Below are 22,006 nucleotides of genomic sequence, written 5' to 3'. Positions count from 1 at the left end.
CCAGGTAGCCACTTCCCCAACAATCCCCCATCCCCACCTCATGCTGCTCCCACTCCCAGACCTAGCGCTACTCAGGAAGAATGGTCAGGAATTGGCCTCAGCCATTGTCAACCAAGCTGCTGGAGCCAGCTCATAGTGGAGTTTTCTGCTAACAGAATCCTTGGAACCAGCAAAGCCAGATCCTCTGCAGCCATGCAGCTTTCCAGTTGGAGAGTCTGTGATTCAGCAAGATTCCTCTTGAGGGCCCCTTCTTCCAGAACACTTCCTCTGTAAAAGAAACATTATTTTACTCAAAGAAAAAGCAAAGACTGCCATAGTTGTTACACTAACTACTGAGGGTTACCGCAGCAAAAAGAGCAATATCAAATAAAGGGCTAATTTGCTAAGAAGGGCTGTCAAATCACAGACTGGGATGGCAGGTGTGGCCCTGAGCCACAGGAATCTCCCTACTGTTGCCTCTGTGCGTTACAGGGGCAGGGCCGGGACAGAGTTGTCAGGAGAGAACAGCATCACGGTTGCTGGAAGGTGGTTCTGCCCTGGCGTGGATGGAAAAGTGACTGCTAAAGGGGAAGCGCAATCATTTATTGCCAAGCTGAAATACAGAGATGTACTCTGCATTCAAAAGGAAATGTAATGGGCACAGAAAGAATTGGAAGAGGAAGCCTCTCTTAAATTTAGAGCTCCTAATAATTTCCAGTCATTTACAGGTTCCCCTTTTTGTTTGGAAAGGAGAGCTGATTGGAAAGGTGGGCAGTGATACCAAATACACCAGTGATGCACCTAGTTGTCGGGACTCAATAAAACTCTGAAGACCGTAGGAAAGACCAAGGTTATAATCCCGAGAGGGAAGCAATCCCAAATGCGGACTCCAGTAGCACCGAATCGTGAGAAATACCCTTCCCCGGGAGGTTACATGTAGGCATAATCCCCACGGTCCCAAGAGTGGTCGCCTCCCTGGGTTCCGGTCCATGCTCCACCCGAATTCTCCTAGGGAGAGGCGATCTGAGAAGTTGCAGCTGAACGACGCCCACCACACCACCTCCCAAACGCAGAGCAGCACGCCCCTGCCCCACAACAGCAACTAGGTCCTCCCGCTCCCCACGGGGCGGAAGTCCCTCTGCGCACTTCCGGGGCGGGCACAGGAGCCTGGAAATCTCCGGGTGGCGCGTGGCTTTGCCTCAGGTTGGGAGACCTGAGACCGTCTACCCGCTAAGCCTCGGTTCCCACTTGATCCAGCTGGGAGCACCTCTGCCCCAGGCCCACCTGCAAGACTGGGATTTCCTACCTCACCCCTCACGCAAAGCGATTTTTGCTTCCTGATTCTACCCAGGGTAGGACCACCCTTGAATCTTGGAATTTAAAGACACCGCATCTGGGAAAAGGCAACATCTCCAGTGTGGGCCCTACAGGATCCCTAAAACTGACAGGTGCGCCTGCAAGAGCCCTGGTCTTCACTATTAGTGATCTGCAAGCCAATGCTGCATATTCTCTGTGCTTTAAGATTAAGGACCAGGCCCATGAGAGCAGGGCTTTCAAAATATTACTGTGATACTGCAAAATCCCTCCAACTACTCAGTCATTTATGAAAGAATTTAACTCAAGACACCAGTCAGTATTGTCAAAATGGATTTTAGTGGAGCCATTGTAAAATGGAATTGGAACCACCTCTCCAGAGAAACTGCTTTGCTGTCTTCAACCTTGGACAGGGCCAAAACTGCAATTGCTTTACAAGCAATTGTTTGAGACGTTAGCAGAACAGACATCCCAATCACAAAGACTGAGGATTGTGAACTTTTTGAAGATACAATCTATAGTCAATGTTTACCCAAGACTAGCTGTCTGCATCCAACTCCAATTAAAATTGTTTACCGCCCTTGACTTATTACTCCCTAGCAGGACTCTATTTGGGTTTGTACCTGCATCTGTGCTCCTGGAATTTCAATTCTTTGTTCCTAGATAAACACTTTGCTTCGTAAACTGGTTTCCGTTTTTGCTGGATGACAGTATACTGGTTTGGACATATAAGCTGATAAGAGGAATAATTCCTAAAATGAAACATTACAGGTGGAGGCACCCAGTATGAATCTCTCCCATGGCAGAATATGAATTAAGAACATACAATAACAAGAATCAGACCCGAGGGCAGTTCCAGCCAAAAAAGAAATGGGCAAAGCCTCAGGAAATCTGGATTCTTTCTATGTGTACGACTAACATAATGGGTGACCCAGTGCAAGCCACGTGGCCTCTCTGGACCTCTATTTACAGAATGGGTTGGAAAATGATCTCAAAAGCCACTTCCAAACCTAGCATTCTACAGACTATGAATAATTAAACACAACAGAGTAATGTAGTTATTTCATCAGTGTATTACACATTGAACTGATTTTCTGACTCAGGGGTTGATCCTTTTTAAACTTGTTGAAGGAAGTACCATAGAGGTACAAAAGGAGACTAGTTTTTTTTAAAAGGTCTTCTTTTAAACTATTTAATTTAGAAAATCACATCTCTCCCTGCATATTTGCCTTCCTAAGTAGGATTAACAGAGTCTGTTAAAAACTTTATAAGTGGGAATGTGTTTTAGTTGGTAAACTCGGACAACATTCTGGCTTGTGGTTTCCTTGGAGAGTTGGTAATTAATCCTGTCCAGTGGCTGCCCAAGGGACTGTTGAGGGTTAAGTGTTGTCCCCAAAGCTAAATCTTTGATAATTTACAGCGCCCCTGCTAAAGAGATAGCCCCCAGTGTTTTATCTTTGATTCTATGTAATGAACCAAGATGTGGAAGTCTAAAACTGGATTTGTACTCCTGCAACACCTTCCACTTGGTATAAGGATGGAGGCAGATGATACTGAAAGCAACCTTAGAACATCATCATCAGCAATTTTATTGTTTACCATCACCCCGACACGTAAATTACTGTGAACTCCAAACATCAAAGCTTTTTCTTTTATAATCTTTTAAAATATATACACACTTAGGATTCTCTTAAAGCTTAGCATAGCTAATTTTTGTAATTGTAATGTTAGTATTTCATCTCTCTTCTTTTTCCTATATACTTTAAATATATCTAGACCAGGGTTTCTCAACCTCAGCACTATTAAACATATGGAGGCAGATAATATTTTGTTGTGGGGGCTGTCCTGTGCATGCAGGGTGTTTAGCAGCATCCTTAGCCTCTATCTGCTAGATGCCAGTAGCATCCCAGCCATCCACTGATGGTACAACCGAAAGTGTCTCCAGACATTGCCAAATTTTTCCAGTTGAGAATCACTGGTCTAACCTCAGATGAAGCCTATTCTCAAGCACTTTTGCAATGATAACTTTAACACAGTAATCTTTAGAGTTTCCTATTTTCTTTCTTTTTTAACCAATGAATAAGTCTGGGCAAACAAATGGAGAGCTTCATATTTCAACTTTTCACACATACTCTCCTAAAGTTGGATTTTTTGATCTTAGTATATAGGCAGTTACTGATGTACTATGGAAGTGGATTTGTACACAAAGTGGTAAGAAGAGACATACATCCTTGAAAACAGCTTAAAAATTTCTATAGACAACACCATAAATAATCCACACAATAATTCGACAAGCATTTATTAAACGCCTACTGTGTGCTCAGCACTGTACTAGGCACTAGGGGGTGCAAAGATACAAACGTAAAAGTTATTCCTGCCCTCAAGGAGCTTACAATTTAATTTTGGAAATAAATACAAATGTGAAACTACAATACAGAGTGCTAGAAAATAATTACAAGGCAACATATTAGTAAGTGCATGGACCACAGTATATACTTAAAGGATAAGTGCTGAGGCAGCACAGAATAACGGAGGTCTCAGTGTGAGGTGAAGTAAGTCAGGGAGAGTTTACTCAGAAGATACAAAGGAAGCAAGGCTTTGAAGGGAGTGATGAACATGAGCTGGGGCCAAAGAGCAATCTAAGCAATAGGAATAGCATGAGAAAGGCACAGAGGCAAGGGATTATAAGACAACAGTGCAAGTCCGCAGGAAGTTTGAATGTGATGAATCAAGGTGACTACGCTAGAGAATAATGAGGCTGAGGCAGATTAAGCATGGAGGGCAAGGTAATGAAAAACACTGAACACCACTGCTCTGATAGGAATTATCTGCTGGGTGTTCTTGAGTGAAAGAGACATCATGAAAATGGATTTTGAGGAGGATCATCTTAGAAGCATATAAAATGGGGATCTGGAGAGCAAGGAAACTGAAAAGAAAGAATTACAATAACCTGGGCCTCAGATGATACGGATCTGCACAGAGAGCTACAAAATGATGGCAGAAATGTAAAAGATCCAATCTCAAAGAGAAAACTGACTAAAAATTGGAACAACTTAGCAAGATTTTGGTCATGGAGAGTGGAGAGCAGAAAAAAACTAAAAGACTTATCCAAGACTGGGATAAGAAATATGAAGGGTAGTGAGTCTATTCAGGGTAAAAAAGTTAAGTAATGATGCTTATTAAAAAAGAAAATGGGAGCCGGGGGACAAGAGGGATGACTTCTGTTTCCAAATACCAAGTTGTGTAGATACCTGTGGAAAAGTCCACAAGTCAAGAGATGACCCACAGCCTGGGAAATATTAAGTTATGAAATATAGAAGGTAAGTGTAAACAATCAAAATAGATAAAGAAGAATGAGTATAGAAAAAGTAATGAATAAAATTAAGACATGGGGATTATTCTCAGTGGAGAGGAGGAGAAAAAAGACCAATCAAGAAAAGCTAGAAATTGGAGAAAAATGACCAAAAAGGATCCCACAAGTGAAAGGAGAAGAGAATTCCTGAGATGCAGGGGAAATTCAACAGTATGAAATATAGATCAAGAAGGATAAGAACTAAGAAAATGTATTAATATTTATCCACTAGTGATTCTGAAGACATTTCAGGGGAGTGCCGAGTACAAAAGCCAGTAGGGGTGCCGGCCCCGTGGCTTAGAGGTTGAGTGCGCGTGCTCTGCTACTGGCAGCCCGGGTTCAGATCCTGGGCGCGCACCAACGCACCGCTTGTCCGGCCATGCTGAGGCCGCATCCCACATATAGCAACTAGGAGGATGTGCAACTATGACATACAACTATCTACTGGGGCTTTGGGGAGAAAAAGGGGGAAAAAAAAGGAGGAGGATTGGCAATAGATGTTAGCTCAGGGCCCGTCTTCCTCAGCAAAAAGAGGAGGATTGGCATGGATGTTAGCTTAGGGCTGATCTTCCTTACCAAAAAAAAAGCCAGTAAGGAGAAGTTTTAAGAACAAATTAATGAGGAAATGGGATTGAAAAATGGATGTCATGTTTGAAAAATCATGAATGTTAGAAGAAAAATAGAATGGTTGTTGGAAACGGGCAGTGAAGTTGAATGTTTTCTACATTTTATGCTGTAGATGAACATACTATTGTCATCCTAACTGTCCATCTGCCTGGCCTGGTACGTGGATATTTCATTTCCCTCCACAATTCTACTTTCCCTGAGGCAGTTCAGAGAGAAATGTTATTTGAATCTGTAAGTTATTGCTTTACCGTCTCAGCTACCTTTTTAAACATGTTTTACTTGCACAATTTAGCTTTCTACTACTACAAAGCATCAAAAATATCAACACTGGAAGATGATATAATTATAAACCAAAATGGCATTTTTCAATCAATTTTCCAATAATTGTAATGGATTTGCAACTATACTGCACATTCCCTTCCACAGTACCTGTTATGACCAGGGATACATATACTAATATTTAAATGGCTGGCAAGCATTAGGGTGTCCATTAGAGATATGGTAGCACAGTGGTCACAAGCACAAGCTCGAGAATCAGAATGTGTAGGTTAGAATCCCCACTCTATCACTTACCAGCTATGTGATCTTGGGAAACTCATTCAACTCTTTAAGCCTCAGTTTCCTCATCTATAAAATGCAGAATATAATAATAATATCTATCATAAGCATGAGAAATGCTTAACATGGGGTTTGGCACACAGTAAGTGCTCTATAAATGTCAGTTATTACCTAGAACCTTAGAATCAAGAGTAAAGCTAACTGTTCTGTATGGGAATCAACTAACACATTCTAGCACTGCCACCTTGCTCAATGGAGAAAATCTCTGAAACCTAAGATGACTTTCCCAGGATTATGTTGGATGGCAGCAGAGTTATAGAAGAACCACTTCATCATACCAGGTCCTAAAATGAGAAGCTGAGAATGGGAGAGGAAAGTATTGGTGAACAGTTCATTTCAGATTAAGAGCATAAAAACAGAATCTGCAGGATAAAGAAACTTAGTGCATGTCACTCACAGTTAGGAACACAAAATGAGGTCATATAGGCTGACCAACAATATTGTAATGCTAAGAGTGAGAAATGGAGACCAAGAATGGACTTCTACTTATGCCCCCAAAGAAATCTTTTTCTACCATCTTATACTACTTGGCTATTTCAATAGGTGTGCTGAATTAGCCTTGATAGTTCTTTCAAGCCATGTCTTTCCTCACATTCATCCCAGTATAACACTAATCAATCTGGTCATATTTTCTTTTCTCTGAATTTCTGCCAGATGCATGGAAATTCTGAGATTTAAGTAATCTGGGTAAACATTACTCTGAGTAAAGAGATGTTAGCTGGTACATCTATAGTTATTTCAATACGTTGCTCTGCTAAGAGCTTCCATTGAAATAGAAGGCAAGTGATCCTCTACACTGTATGGGAGGAGTGTGTGTGTGTGTACATGCACACGCACACACACGTTCTCCCTCTGACAACATACCCATCCTATGTAATATCTGTACACAGGTAGCACTGGCCTCAGGCAGAATTAGTATCTCACAGAGGGTAAGGCACAACTTAAGCAGAGAGCAAGGATCTAGAGATAACCAGATTCATTAGTTTCTGGTTTCTTGAAATTTCAACGACAAGGGAATTAGGAATGGTAATCTATAGGCAAAAAAAAAAAAAAAAAAAGAGAGAGAGAGAGAAGGGAGGATAAGAAAATAAAGGATAATGGAAAACACTGTTTTGAAAAAGTTAACCAACGAAACCAGGATGACAAATGACAAGCAGGTACCAATGGCTAGAGGAAATAGGAGTAGATAACCTTGATGTTGTTAGTGGTGAAGGCGGACCATAGTGGGGGTAGAGAAGGGATATTACAGGGAAGGAATTTATGATCCAAAAGGTGGACCTCTATGATCTAAGATTTTATGACTGATTTTTAAAAACATCAATCATAAAATAACATGATTAATAGTGTTGTCCCTGTTCAGGATAGCCAGTGTGAAGTTGCATAACTTCTCTTGGAGTTTTCATCAGAACGTACATCATATTCTTCTGAATAGGATTAATGGAATCAATTGCAATTTCGAAAGCAGCCATAAGTGACTCAATTCCAAATCTGGTGAATAAGTGGGTAATTAAATGGTCAAAAATGAGATGTGACTCAAGAGTAATAGAGTTTTCTTGTATGGTTTATTAAATGGGAATTTTGAGAGTGTTCCAAATATTTGGAGGAGTGGTACCACTACTGGAATGATAGCACTACTGGAATAACCAGAACTGCTCAATCTAAAGGACAATCCACGTTTGGATGCCTAAGTTCTGGTGTGTTACTTTAAACTAACCTCATTACTTTACACAATATCCCTCGGTATACTGAAAGCCTCAAAGATGAAATACAGTGCCCGATGACGATGAGTTTAATATTGTGTCTTTTCTGGATTACAGATGGAGTACGCCAGAATTCAGAAGAATGAGCAATTTTAAGGTGAAGTATTTAACAGATTACCACTGTGGATATATAAAGCTAATGGCAAGAAACAGATGGAGAATGATGAGTGAGGTGTTGAGGCCATCTAAGGAGGTGAGTCCAGGGTAATGACAAGACTAACAGACCATCTAGTCAGGGGTTTTGTGCAGACTGATAGAAACCTGAGAAAACAGTATTGTAATGGGCTTAAAGGGACAAGTGTATATTCTTTGTAAGGATTTTAATGTCTTCTTCAAGCACCTCTGTCTCTTCTTTCTCCCATGTGATGCCATAACCAGGATAGTGTAAATACCTATTTGGACCATGGTGTACAGTGGGAAGGTGGAAAGGAGAGCCAGAAGTCACCAAAAGGTACAACCATCCAAGCTCAAGCCGCTGGGCTGAATCTCCACTCACCTCTTTCTCTGCATCATTCCCACAACCATCACTAATGCGTCCACTTCCTTTGCTGACACAGGTACTGGGACTGGGGGTTGTGAAGGATACGTATGGATGCTCAATGACTCAGTGGAGTCAGTGAAGGTGATATATGAAGAAAAATGCTGGCGTGCTGTTAAAAATATAGCATTCTGAGTTTGCGGGGGTATATGGATTTCCACTATCAGGAACATCAGAATAAAATAAAATGCACACTTAAGCATAAATACATTAAGTGTCTGTAAAAATTTCCCTAGAACTAGGATCTTAGAAAGCTACATACAAATGTAAGTCTCACACAGAGGCTGCTTTGCACTAAAGCAGCTTCTTAGATCAGATTAGGAGCACAAGTGCACCTTCAGGGGAATAAATGGGAGAAGGGGATCATGGGAGATTGGAAAAAGCAGAGGAACTAGGAGGAGCCACCTCTCTCAAACCTACAGCTACTCACCCAAAAAACAAAGCTAAGTGCCTCGAGCCAAGACAAGCAACTTGCTCTAATGCTATTTTAAATTTCTAAAAGATCATTAGGCCATCAAGAGCTCCACTCCATCAGACACCTCCCAAGACAGTCAAGCTAATCAACCTGCATCAAGGTACTCGGCCCAAACTACTGAAGAGCTATTCTAACTTTACCACCACTATCGATTCTGACCCTAGGTAAGGTTACAACGATAACAAACTTTCTGCCTTTTTACTGCACTGAAAGACCTCTCACCAGCATGTGGTTTCTCTAACATTGAATAATGCCCAAACTATGACTGAAGTTTTTTCCTAAACTCCTATGGATTCAGGTTTTTCTCCATTGTGGATTCTCTGATGTCGAATGAGACTCGACCTCTGAATAAAGGCTTTCCCACACTCATTACATTGATAGGGCTTCTCCCCTGTGTGAATTCTCAGATGCTGAATGAGGCCAGTGTTCCCATTGAAAGCTTTCCCACATTCTTTACATTTATAGGGTCTTTCGCCAGTGTGGATTCTCTGATGTTCAATAAGGCCTGACTTCTGACTGAAGGCCCTCCCACACTCATTGCATTTGTAGGGTTTCTCCCCAGTGTGGCTTCTCTGATGGCCAATAAGATGTGAGCTTCGCCTGAAGGTTTTCCCACACTCATCACACTCATAGGGCTTCTCCCCTGTGTGGATTCTCTGATGTCCAATGAGGTGTGAGCTATGACTGAAAGCTTTCCCACACTCATTACATTCATAGGGTCTCTCCCCACTGTGGATTCTCTGGTGCAGAATAAGGCCCGCACTCTGACTGAAAGCCTTCCCACACTGATTGCACTGATACGGCTTCTCCCCAGTATGGATTCTCTGGTGCAGGATCAGGCCTGTGTTTTGACTGAAGGCTTTACCACACTCCTTACAGTGGTAGCGTTTTACTTTGTTGTGGATATCCTGATGGGAAAGAAGGGCTGACCTGTAACTGAAGGCTTTACCACACACATTACACTGATAGGGTTTCTCCCCAGTGTGGATTCTCCAGTGGCGAACAAGGCCTGAACTCTGAGCAAAGCTCTTCCCACATTCATCACATTTATGTCGTCTCTCTTGGGTGGGATTTCCCCGCTGCCTCTCTAATCTGCCCAGGTCTCGAGCTTCTCCATGCTCAAGACCCCCGATAACATCCCCGTTGCATTTGGCAGCTGTCTCTCCATGTGGTTGGATTCCAGTAGATATTACCTGTTTTGAAGCTAATTCCCTGTTCTCATTCCTGGTCTCACCACCTGAAATAAAAATGAAATAAACATCAAGCCAATGTCACTTCCTCTTCTCTATGTTAGGAGAAAGGAATTGAAGATAGAGAAAAAGGAAAATACAGATGGAACAGCTACAAGTAAATGCAAAGCTTCCGTCTGTCGTCAAAATGCCTTCACAATATGGGGATATATGAGCAGGGTCAAACAGAAGTACGACAGGCCACATGGGGAAGAAGTGCCATGAAAAAAGAGGATAGTTGGAAGGGAGACTAAAGTAGGGAATGGATCCACTGAGGAGAAATGGAAGTTGGGGAATGGGAAGGAATACAGAACTACTAAAAGATCTAACGAGTGGGACAGAAATGGAAAAGAGCCCCAGTCATTAAAAGAGAGGAGCACAACAGGCCTAACTGAGAGAAATCTATGTAAAGATCTTATGGAAACTGGGAGCAGAAGCAATGAGTGAACTCAGAGAACACTGAAAGATTTCAATTTCCAATTAGCAAAAAGACCAATACCCACTTACAAATTGTAAGCTAAGTCCTGAATTGGAGAATAAAAGTTTCATTTTCAACCTCAAGAAGTCTCAATATTGTATCTCTCCATTAGATTCTGAGTTTAAACTCAACTATGCCTTTCAGAAAGTTCACAACCACCGTACACATAAAAAACAAATGAACAAAAAACCTTAAATGATAATAACAACCAGAGCTCTCCTTACCCAGGGAGAACATGTTTCTGTAATTCTCTGGCCTGTTATCTCTACTCAGATCCTTCTGTGATGGATCAAGAAGCCACTCCTCTCGAATTAGGGACACAGCCATGTCTTCGATCTTCTCCAAAGTCTGAAACAAAACAAGATCCCCATTTGGGGACTGGGACTGTTCCACAGCTCAAACCCAGAGTGTCAGAGAGATCCACCAGGGTTGGAGAGGATCAAGAGGTGGGAACATACTGTGTAAAGGAATGTGAATAGCTGGGAAGAAAAGATTTATTGGGGGAAAATCAAGGATTGATCTGTCTCTATGCAAAAGAATTTGGGGCAAGTTCTTGGGTGAGTACTGCTACAGACAGTCCAAACATGGGGTGGATGCCACAAAAACTGTCAAGTAGAGCTATGGGGTTTCAGTGAGAAGGAGCACGACTCACCTGGAACCCTGCTGTAAGGAGTGTAGCTGTCATCTCCTGGTCTCCAGAACATCCTTTCTGGGAAGGGGCAGGACTCTGAGAAGTAGAAATGGCTGAGAGAGGAGAAAGGAGCCATGAATGATACCAGCCTTGTCCTGTGGTTGTGGGACCTAGCATTAACCCATTCCAAAATTATCTGTATTTCAGAAAATATGCATGCCGGAGATTTTGCACATGAAATGCTGATATCACGGGCTCTGGATACATACCTATGGTTGCCCACAAAACACGTGCATTTTGATGTCCTACTCAGCCTCAAGTTACGAGTCAAAAATAGAAAGTGTACTGGTCTCCTTACAGGAATCACTTTACGGTTTCTTCTCTACCACCAAAGCTATATTTTATCCTTGAGCCTGTATGCAGTATTTCTTTAGGTCCTGATGTCTCAGCAAACTGAATATGAGAATCAATCTATCTCTATGAAGTCTATTACTTTTCTGAAATGTCTACCATGACTGCCAGTATCTGCTTCCTATAAATACCAGACAGTGCTATATATACCAGAATCAACATAGACTACTGTGTCTTGGGCAACAAGATTTAGAATTTTAGACAATAATTATATTATTAATTGAAAATGTTTCTATGCTTCTTCTTTAGAAATATTAAAAATCCATTTATATAGAACAACTACCATAAACCACATAAATGAAAAAATAAGGAATGCAGGGTAAGTATGAGATGAGACTAGAACATCTTGTTCTATAACAAAGTAAGAAAGTTCTCAAAAAATGATAAGGAAATGTCAAAAGGGCACAGGACCCAGACTGAAGGGGCCTCCTTTGGCCAAATCTGAGACAGTTTAAGCATCAAAATAAAGACAGTAACCGAATATTTCTGGAATAAAATAAGAAGTTATGAGCCCATACTGATAAATTAAAAAAAAATAATAAAATGAGGAGAAGGGAACACTCTCCATTACAATAAACAAATAAATATAGAAGGAATGACAAAGTTAGAAAATAATCACTTTGTAACAGTTTTAGTAATCACTGATTCAGTCAAGAAGCATCAATGAATACTAAAACTAGTGTTTTAGCAACAAAAGTTTGATGAGGACTAGGATATTTACAAAGACTTAAGAGTGTCTCCCCACAAATTACTTATTAATTACAAAGGGAAAAATAGTAACTTTTACAACAATCAACCTAGCAAGAATAACCTTAACCAAGTTATCAAAGATAACATTACCAATAACAGGACAAACGCCTGTTGTATCCCTGAGAAGGACACATCACTTCTGGGGTGTTCCTGCCAAATATACACAACTTCAATCTAAATATGAGGAACCATCACATAAACCCAAATTGCAGACATTTTACAAAATAACTGACCAGTACTCTTCAACTATTCCAAATTAAAGGAGACTAAAGAGACATGACAACTAATTGCAAAGTGTGTTCTTGGAATGGACTCAGGAAGAACATTATCGGGACAACTGGCAAAACATGAATATGAACTGTGGACTAGATTAGTAGTGTTACATTTCCTAATTGTGATGAATTTATTGCAGTTATCTAAGAAAATGCCCTGTTTGAGGAAATATAAACTGAAATATTTACAAATAAAGTGGCTTGATGATACCAGAAAAACCTCAATGCCTATGTTGTAAATATGGTGGGGTAACAGAAATGTGTGAATACATAAAAATCCCCCAATTTTTTAATTTATTCATTAGTTTACCACTGGAACTGACAGTCTGTATTTGAAGCCTAGATAAACATTTAAACCAGATCATATGACTGGTCTGTACAGTGATTCTAGTTCCTGGTTCTCTCCAGGAACTAGATAGGTGGCCCAAATGTACGTACTTTCCTTTCCTACTTCCCCCAACCCTCATCAATAAAATCTGGCTCCTCACCTCTCTCTTGTGGCCCATGGAACACTGGAGATTTGTGCTGGGTTGCCACAGGTTGGAGCTGAATATTTGGAGGCTTTGGTGCAGATTCTGAATGCACCACCTCCTCCCAGATTACCCTATGTCCATGTGCACGAGCTGGGACCTGGAAACAATGGGACAGTTGCGTTAAAAGGAATCCCCTTGAGAAATGAAGTGAACGATGTAAGAGGACCAAGAGAACATCTACATGCTTGGGGAAGGGCGAGGCAGAGTCTCATTTACTTCCTAGGGGCAGTAAGGAACACAAATATGTTGATTAGCACAGAAAGCCATCACTTCTGCTCAGTACTGAAGGAAAAGATTTCTGCTAATGCCCTCCCTGCTGCATACACCACCAATATTTTGCACTCTCAAGGCAGGAGAATAAGAATGATAAACAGAAACTTATAGCAGTACTATTCAGTGGAAAAAACTTTTGATAAGGAAGTAGGAAACCAAAGTTCTGGTCTCATATCTACCTTTAGTTATCTGGGTGCCCCTGAAAAAGTAATTTAAGCTCTCTATGCATCACTTTCCCATCTGGCAAACAGCACCAGTAAGTTGTAGAGGTGTTCTGAGGATAAAATATGGATTTATATCCTTTACAAAAATAAAAAGAACTCTACAAATACAAGCCATCTACACTACAACTATTTTCATCCTCCTACAAGAGAAACTCATGCTCAGCGTTTACTCCCATGGTGGTGCCAATCCACCCAGCTTCCAGGACTCCCACAGTCACGGCATGCACACCTCGTTCTACTTACTGGCCGTCCTAGTATATCAATCTGCCTTTCCAAATCCTCCAATAGGGTCACCACCTCCTCTCCATTCTCTAGCTGATGTTCCTTAACCAGAGTCTGGAGATCCTCAGGCAGGATGCTCAAGAACTGCTCCAGTACTAGCAGCTCCAGGATCTGCTCCTTGGTATTCAAATCTGGCCTCAGCCATTGATGGCAAAGTGCCCGGAGTTGGATCAGAGCTTCTCGGGGTCCTAGTGTCTCCTGGTAGCATAATTTCCTGAAGCGCAGGCGGAACAGCTCTTGGCCAGGAGGGTTATTTTCATGTATACTTGATTCCTGGTCCCAACCATGATCTTCCTCTACCTTGACAATTACGAGGTCCTCTTCCGGAGCCTGGTCTGGAGGGGATGGGGCTAAAGACTTTCTTGATTCTGCAGCCATTTAGGGTCAGAAAAGTTCAGGAGGCCTGTTTCCACTACCTTTTTAATCTTCTTAAGAGAAGAAACTTCCAAGGGCCTCTTCTTTAACGGCACTTCTTGGGGAAAATGACAAATAGTGTTAAGGCAAGTCAAAGGTCATAGTAATTTACTAAGATAACTTATCAGGCTCCCTACCATGACATGGACTTCATGGCTCAGTCATTTAAGTGTTCTTCATGGTTTCAGAAGCAACTCCTTATCTCCTAACCCTTCTGCCATGCCAAACCCATCTGAGGAATAACCCTTTCCTTCTGCTTTCTCTCTTTAGGGATGTGGAACATAGCTAAACAAAGGCAGGAAACCATGCAGGCTGGGTCTAATTGAAAGTATTTAACTTCAGCTGGCCCTCAGTGCTGCTGATTTAACTCCTTTCAGCATTTGCTACACCAGCTGTACTGTTTCTACACACTTCAGCTCTCAACTTGTCCCTCAGTCTCAACAGAAGAGACTAATTTCCATATAATCTAGCTCAAGGTATTGTCAAGAACTGTCCTGACACTTTGCTCTTCTCCACTAACATTCATTCCTACCTGTGCTCCCTATCTTCCCTCCTGTCTCAAGGCTAACTTCTACTATGGACCTTATCTCAAACTCTACAACTCGCTTTGGAGCACTGGTCCCGCATCTCCAAGGAACCCGGATGCCCTATCAACACCTACAACGCAAAAGTCTAGTCTCACACACTAATGACCTTCCAGAATGTTTTATAAATAAAATCATACAGTATGTAGCCTTTTGAGTCTGGCATCTTTCACTTAGCATAATACATTTGAGATCATCAATGCTGTTGCATGTTATCAGTATTTTATTCCTTTTATGGATGTATGTTTCCTTATCCATTCGTCAGTTGAAAAGATATCTCAGTTGTTGCGTTTTTGATGATTACAAATAAAGCCACTATGAACATCTGCATATGACTTTCTGTGTGAACATAGTTTTCATTTCATGTGGGTAAATATCCAGAAGTAAAATTGCTGGGTCATATGGTAAATGTATGTATAACTTTCTAAGAAACTGCCAAACTGTTTTTCAAAGTGGCTATAACACTTCGTATTCCACTAGCAAATATGTGAGAAGTGCAGTTGCTCCATATCTTGACCAGTATTTCTTTTTTCTAAATTTTAGATATTCTGATAGTTGTGTAGTGGTATCTCACTATGGTTTTAATTTGCATTTCCCTGACTTATAATGTTGAATCTCCTTTCATGTGCTTATTTGCCATCCACATATCTTCTCTGGTAAGGTATCTGTTCAAAACTTTTGCCTATTTTTTAATTTAGGGGTTTTTTTATTACTGAGTTTTGAGAGTTCCTTACATATTTTGGATACAAGTCCTTTATGAGATATGTGATTTGCAAATATTGCCTCCGTTTCATTCTTTTAACAGTGCCTTTCAAAGAACAGAAATTCATAATTATTTTGAAGTTTGTCAATTTTTTTCTTTAAGGGATTGTGCTTTTGGTGTCGTATCTAAGAAATCTTTGCTTAATCCAAGGCCACAAAGATTTTCTCCTGTTTTCTTTTAAAAGTTTTATACTTTTAGGTTTTACCTTTAGGTTTATGATCCATTTCGAGTTAATTTTTGTATCGAGTTTGAGGTACGGGAGGGAGGTTCATTTTGTTACATAAAGATATCAAGTTGTTCCAGAACCATGTGCAGAAATGATTACCCTTGACCCATTGAACTGTCTTTGTATCTGTCAAAAATCAATTGACCATATGTGTGTGGGTCTATTTCTGGAATCTGTATTCTGTTCCATTGACCTATATGTTTATCCTTTCACTAATACAAAACTGTCTCGATTGTTGCGGCTTTTAAAATCTTGAAATCAGGTACTAAGAGTCCTGCAACTTTGTTGTTCGTTTTCAAAATTGTTTTGGCTTTTCTAGTTCTGTTGCCTTTTGATATAAATTTTGGAACCGGCTTCTTTGTTCCTACAAAAAAATTCTGGAATTGGATTTGTGTTGAATCTACAGCTTAGTTAAGGGACAACTGATATCTTAACAATACTGAGTATTCCATTCTATAAACACGATATATTTTTCCATTTATTAGTCTTCTCTGATTTCTTTCTTTAGTGCCCAAACTACCTATTCTTAAAGGACAAAATAAAACACTTTCACCTTTAAAATCCTCTCTTGATGACTCCAATTGGAAGTGATTTCCCTCTTACTCTATACTTCTGTTACATAAATGTGTACTACTTTAATGTCACTTTTCCAATAATTGTGTATTATTAGTTGCAAAGGAGTTCTGACTTCCTAACTTAACTGTATGTTCCCCATGAGTAGAGGTCTATATGTTGCATCTTACTGATAGAACTGAAGAACATTAGAGGGCTGTTATTTACAATACCGAACACAGAATGTATCTATATTTGTTGAAGAGTAAGGTTTTCATACAAGACCTGAGGTCCAAAGAGTTCAATTACAGGGTCCTATTTCTTTGTGGGATTTACATCTATGGCTTTTATCTTTGGAATTAGACATCTCTCTTGCCTGCAGCTGCAGTATTAAGTGGTCTTCTTGCCTTTGGTTATGCTTTTCTCCCATTCATGTTCCACAAAGCTGGTGGCGTTGAATTGTGTCCCCAAAAAAGACGTGTTGAGGTCCTAACCTCTGGTACCCATGAATGCGACCTTATTTGGAATTAGGGTCATTGCAAATGTAATCAAGTTAAGATGATGTCATACTGGGCTAGAGTGGGCCCTTAATCCAATATGACTGGTGTACTTTTAAGAAGAGAAGAGACACAGAGATTGACACACACAAAGGAAAGGCCATGTGAAGACACAGGCACAGAAGAGAGCTGTGACTACAGAGATGGAGTTATGCAGCTATAAGACAAGGAATGCCACGGGGCCGGCCTCGTGGCCTAGCGGTTAAGTGCGCGCGCTCCGCTGCTGGCGGCCCGGGTTTGCAGGTTTGGATCCTGGACGCGCACCGAGGCACCGCTTGTCAGGCCATGCTGTGGCGGCGTCCCACGTAAAGTGGAGGAAGATGGGCATGGATGTTAGCCCAGGGCCAGTCTTCCTCAGCAAAAAGAGGAGGATTGGCATGGATGTTAGCTCAGGACTGATCTTCCTCACACACACACACAAAAAAAGACAAGGAATGCCAAGGACTGCTGGTAATCAGAAGGTGGGAGAGCATGGCCCTGCCAACACCTTGGTTTTGGACTTTTGGCCTCCATAACTGTGAGAGAATAAATTTCTGTGTTAAGCCATCCAGTTTGTGGTACTTTGTTACAGTAGCCCTATGAAACTAATATACTGCCAGAGAGACTATTTTAACAAATATGTAATATGACTCACCTCCTTAAAAATCTTTCAACAGGGAACCCAACTCTTCAACATGGTATGCAAGGCCCTTCATGATATGTAAACCTGCCTAGCTTTATCTGCTATAAACTCACCTTCATACAGCATATAGCATTCAAACTCACATTTCTGAATGTGGCTTCTCATACCTCCATTCTGCTGCAGAGCTCTTTACTCTAGCTCAGTGGTTCTCAATTGGGAGCAATTTTGCCCCCCTCTCCAAGGGACATTTGACATTTGACAGCTGAGGGTAAGGGGTGCTGCTAGTAACCAGTGGGTAAAGGCCAGAGATGCTACTAAACCTCCTACAATGCATAACATAGCCCCCCAAAACAAAGAGTGATCTGGCCCAAAGTGTCAATGTCAAGGTTAATAAATCCTGGTCTAGCTGAAACCACTACACTCTAACTTAAAAGTCCCAGCTTACCTTTTTCATGAGGTCTTCTCTGTCATTCCCACCCCATAACTGCCTCTCCCCAAGCAGATTAAAGTGCTCATTCTTGCCAAGATATTTTTTACATCATCCAAATATAGGATTTATCACATTATGTAGAATACTGCAAATGTCTGCCATGGCCATGGTTTTCTTGCATATGTCTGCTTGTGGCAGTAACCTTTTCCTTTGTATCTCTTTTTAAGCAGGGAAGTTATATTATATATTTGTATGATAGATCACAATGGCAGCATTGTAGACAACGGATTGGAGAAAAATATAATTGAAGGCAGCACTGTAGAAAATCAAGACGAGCATAACCAAAGGCAAAAAGTAGTTGGCAAGAGATGCTAACACCAAGATAAAACCACAGACCTATAGCCACAAAGGGAATGAAGAGATAGGCACTCAGAAGGAAAATCAGATTACATATTGTTCCTGACATGAGTCTGCAAAGCAGTGCCTCTATCTTTCAGTTTTTTTGGGGGGAGGGGAGGTGGAGTTGGTTCATAGTCTCTTCCATCTAAGGAAAACACAGAACTTCTCCTCAGAAGGAAGCCCATAGGCACGAAAGTTTATATTCAATTTCAGTAGAGTTTATAGACCTGACACCTATCCAAGAACTCCAGGAGGGTTAAGAACCCTTACGTAGAGAGTGTGGACAGAAAAGGAAGAGAATTTGAAAACTATCTTTAAAATTAGACAAGGTGGGAACAACAGTTTGGAGTAAACTATAAGACAGGAAAAACCAAGGAGCAAGAGATAAGGTTAAACATGGTGATTAACATCAGTGGATTTAATTCACGGATGATGACTTTACAGAGAAGTGGGGGGATTTCCTGGAATAGTGAAATTTTGAAGGGAGACTGAATTTGGGCAAGAGATTGAGATTTTATGGAGGGTTTGGGACAAGGGGTAATCAATTTTGTTTTGAACAAACAAGATTAACATTCATAGTTTTAAAATAATTTATTTTAAAAATCAATTAAAATTTAATAAATTCCTAAATTTCCTCAAAATAGCTATTTACAGTTTAAAAACTTAAAAGGTCATTACTATGGAACATGAATTCTAAGCTCTAATTGTTTAGAATGTGATGCTGCATAGTCATTGTTTTACCATGTTTTCTTATGAATTTCCTTAAAGCCAAGGTTCATCTTTACTGAACAACTGGGCATCTTCTGTCTTATAATCAATCCTTGTCAATACTAGCAGTAAAATATTTCAATGTTAAGTGTGCACCAATCAAGAACTTATATTGTTGATATATTAAAATATTAAATTAATACATTAATATAAGAATAGTAAATGATAAAGTCTCAATAGTGAAACTGATGGAGGTCATCTAATTATCAGGTTTGTTCGTATTTTATATCAAACAAGCCAACAGGTCTTTTCCATTCCCCATCTTGATGATTCTTTTTAGTAGCTAATTTTCCATTTTTTAGTTTCTTCCCTCTCCAATCATACAGTTTCTGACAACTATAACCTGTAACTAACCAAACACAAAAATATGTACTACAAAATTAGTCCACTATATATCTTCCTCTCAAATAGTTTTGTGTATACACATCTGTATTAAGTAGACAAGCACCTTCTGGATAAAAACTGCTTCTTACATCCTCTTTCAAGACTACCTAGTGAAGTTTATTGATTTAGTAAGTTAAAGTAGTCAATCTTTAAAGCTTCTTCTGATCTCAAATGCTATAATCCTCTGAACGACCCAAGGCACAACTCAGCTTTTAATGGCACTATTTTTTCAACAGATAAAGAAGGAATGTTTTCTTCCTTCAGACTCAGTTTAATTTGGGATCTTCGGGAACTGAAAATAAAGCAAAAAAAGAAAGATATTTTCCAGGCTTTAAAGATCAAGAAAAGGTAGGTGAAGCAAATGCTATCTATGCTTTATTGTTATCTCAAACTGCTAAGCTGAATGTTTTAACATCCACCACGTTTTACACTTAACCACAAGAGAAGTTCCAAATACCTATGTATTTGCTAAAACAAAGATTACTGCATAAATATACTTAACTGAACTAATCAAACAAGGGAAATATGGACTGTTTTTAGAGGTGGTGGTGGCAGTCTTCATGTTGCCTGGCAAAAATTTCTCCTGAGTTTTGGAAATGGGGCCCCTCCTAAAGAGTTCCCAGGCGTCTATTTCAGTTAGCTTTAACAAACGAACTAAGTATTCTTAAGGCTGAATTCCATATTACCCTGAAGTTGTCAAAAATGTTTCTTTTGTACAATTATCCAGCAACACACCACCATTTTCTGAATACACTACAAAGAGCAGAATAACTTAAGAGCAAAAATAGGTTTCCATGCATAGTTGGGGCTTCCAAAAGCAAAATATCTTTTCTTTTTTTAAATGACAATTTTATTTTGACAGAAACGCAAAACTGCTAAGTAAAAACAATTCAGATCGTGGAAATGGTGGGATAAAAACGCGGGGGCAGTTTCCTAACTTAAGACAGATAAGATCGACTGCAAATAACACTATAAAACGATAGCGATGAAGAAAGCGAACCCCCATAAAAGGTTCCCTCGCAAAAAGTTTGGTGACGCGGACTCGGCCTGCGCCGGCAACCAAAGCGGCCCGGGACCTTCAGAATCACGCCGGGACGCCGACCTCGGCTCAGGCCCCCTCTCCAGATCCCTCAGGCCTGTCCTCAGCTGCGGCCTGGTCTGGCCACTCAGCGCTCCCCTTCCTCCGGCCCGGAGCCACAACCGTACTCACCGTGAGTTCCAGGGGCGGCCCGGGGTGGGGAAAGGAGATGGCCAACGGTGGGCGCACCTGAGGAAGGGCAGGGAGAAAACGGGGCGACAGCGGTAACCTGACCAGGCCCCTCCAGCCCCTAACTTCCAACCCTGCGGAGGCACAACACCGACCAACACGCATCTTGCCCCCCAAAGGCACTTCCGGAAGCTCTCTAGGAATCCTGGAGGTTTGAAAGCTCTATGGTTGGCCCACTGAGGGGACGTGGGCACTACGCCCCTCACAGGCAGTACGCTGTGCACCAGATTCCTCCCGCGTCTGCGCGTCGCGGCGTTGCACGACTGCAGGGCACCGTGAACGTCCTGAGGAATAACGGCTCTTTGTGTCACCTCCGCCCCGCGCACAAGGCCCGCTCCGCTCGCTCGTTGGCGCTGGCGAGGGTAACGGTCCCCAAGGGCCGATCGGCGGGCGTGCGGAGGCCACTACTGGGAACAGGAGGAAGCTGGGAAGGCGGTGGAGGAGGGTGCACTTTTAAGGATCCTTTTGATGCTAATTAACTGGACTCGCGTTTGGCCAGGTTAGATACCCCTGTCCTTTTCTGTTCTCTCTGCATAAATAGATCCAGTCCTCCAAAATAGACTGCAAATTTCTTGAGAAATTCCTGTTAATCGTAGTTCATAGTTTATAAAATCTCCTATGGCACCTAGTAATAGTACACTTTGCACTGTTAAGTATTCAAAAAATAATTGTAATTAAATATAGATTCTTTTCGAATCTTTATATATTTTTTCACCGTTTCCTATCTTAATGAATTGCAATCTCTTATAAAACCTGCATTTGCAGCTTAGCTTTTTAATGCTAAAACTATAACAGAAGCTTCAGTAGTAGACTCTAGTTTTAATACCACAAAGTTTGGGAAACAAATCTATGTTCATTCTTTATACCCCGTTGTGTTCAAGTTTTAACTTTCAGACTAAATAGGATTTCAGCGGTGGAGGTTGTGGGAAATGTCTTTTATTTTTGTTGTTGTTTTGGTCCCACATTTTTATTCCTTCAGCACCTTTCCTAATTATCCATTTGTTCTGAGTTCTCAGGTGCCCCTCCAATCTTCACCTTAATTTCCCCTCTTTATCTGTTCCTGCTGATAGCCACCACCAATGTTTCTATCTAGTCCCCAACCCTAACCTGAAAATATTTTGTCCACCCATCAGGGCCAAATCTTAGTGGTTTTGATTTGTTTTTAAGGGTTTTGTCATCTAATCATCACAACCAAACAAGTAAATAACAATAAACACTAAGAAGTTAGATTCTAGATTCTTTCAAAGCACTTATTTTTGATCTTTATTTCATAGCTCTTGCCTCCTGGCTGGGA

General features: G+C 40.9%; 1 protein-coding gene across 3 annotated transcripts; it reads right to left on the bottom strand.

The window, feature by feature from the left end:
• Window positions 1-1,122: 1,122 nt before the first annotated feature.
• Window positions 1,123-20,965, bottom strand: ZKSCAN8 (zinc finger with KRAB and SCAN domains 8). Of its 3 annotated transcripts, none has more exons than XM_087438148.1 (6): window positions 20,656-20,796; window positions 13,708-14,215; window positions 12,923-13,064; window positions 11,023-11,114; window positions 10,595-10,718; window positions 1,125-9,900 (listed from the first exon to the last, which is right to left on the bottom strand). In XM_087438148.1, the coding sequence occupies exons 2-6, from the start codon at window positions 14,122-14,124 to the stop codon at window positions 8,942-8,944; spliced, it is 1,734 nt and encodes a 577-aa protein (XP_087294274.1). In that variant the 5' UTR covers window positions 14,125-14,215; window positions 20,656-20,796; the 3' UTR covers window positions 1,125-8,941. The 3 variants fall into 3 exon arrangements, with proteins under 3 accessions (XP_087294275.1, XP_087294274.1, XP_004441811.3); XM_004441754.3 differs by having other exon boundaries at window positions 13,708-14,218; window positions 20,656-20,784; XM_087438149.1 differs by lacking the exon at window positions 13,708-14,215 and having other exon boundaries at window positions 1,123-9,900; window positions 20,656-20,965.
• Between the last annotated feature and the right edge of the window lie 1,041 nt (window positions 20,966-22,006).

This window comes from Ceratotherium simum, chromosome 13 (assembly GCF_057802395.1).
Source record: "Ceratotherium simum simum isolate JZ-2026a chromosome 13, ASM5780239v1, whole genome shotgun sequence".
NCBI classification, from domain to species: Eukaryota; Metazoa; Chordata; class Mammalia; order Perissodactyla; family Rhinocerotidae; genus Ceratotherium; species Ceratotherium simum.
This window is presented reverse-complemented; position numbering and strand designations above follow the sequence as displayed.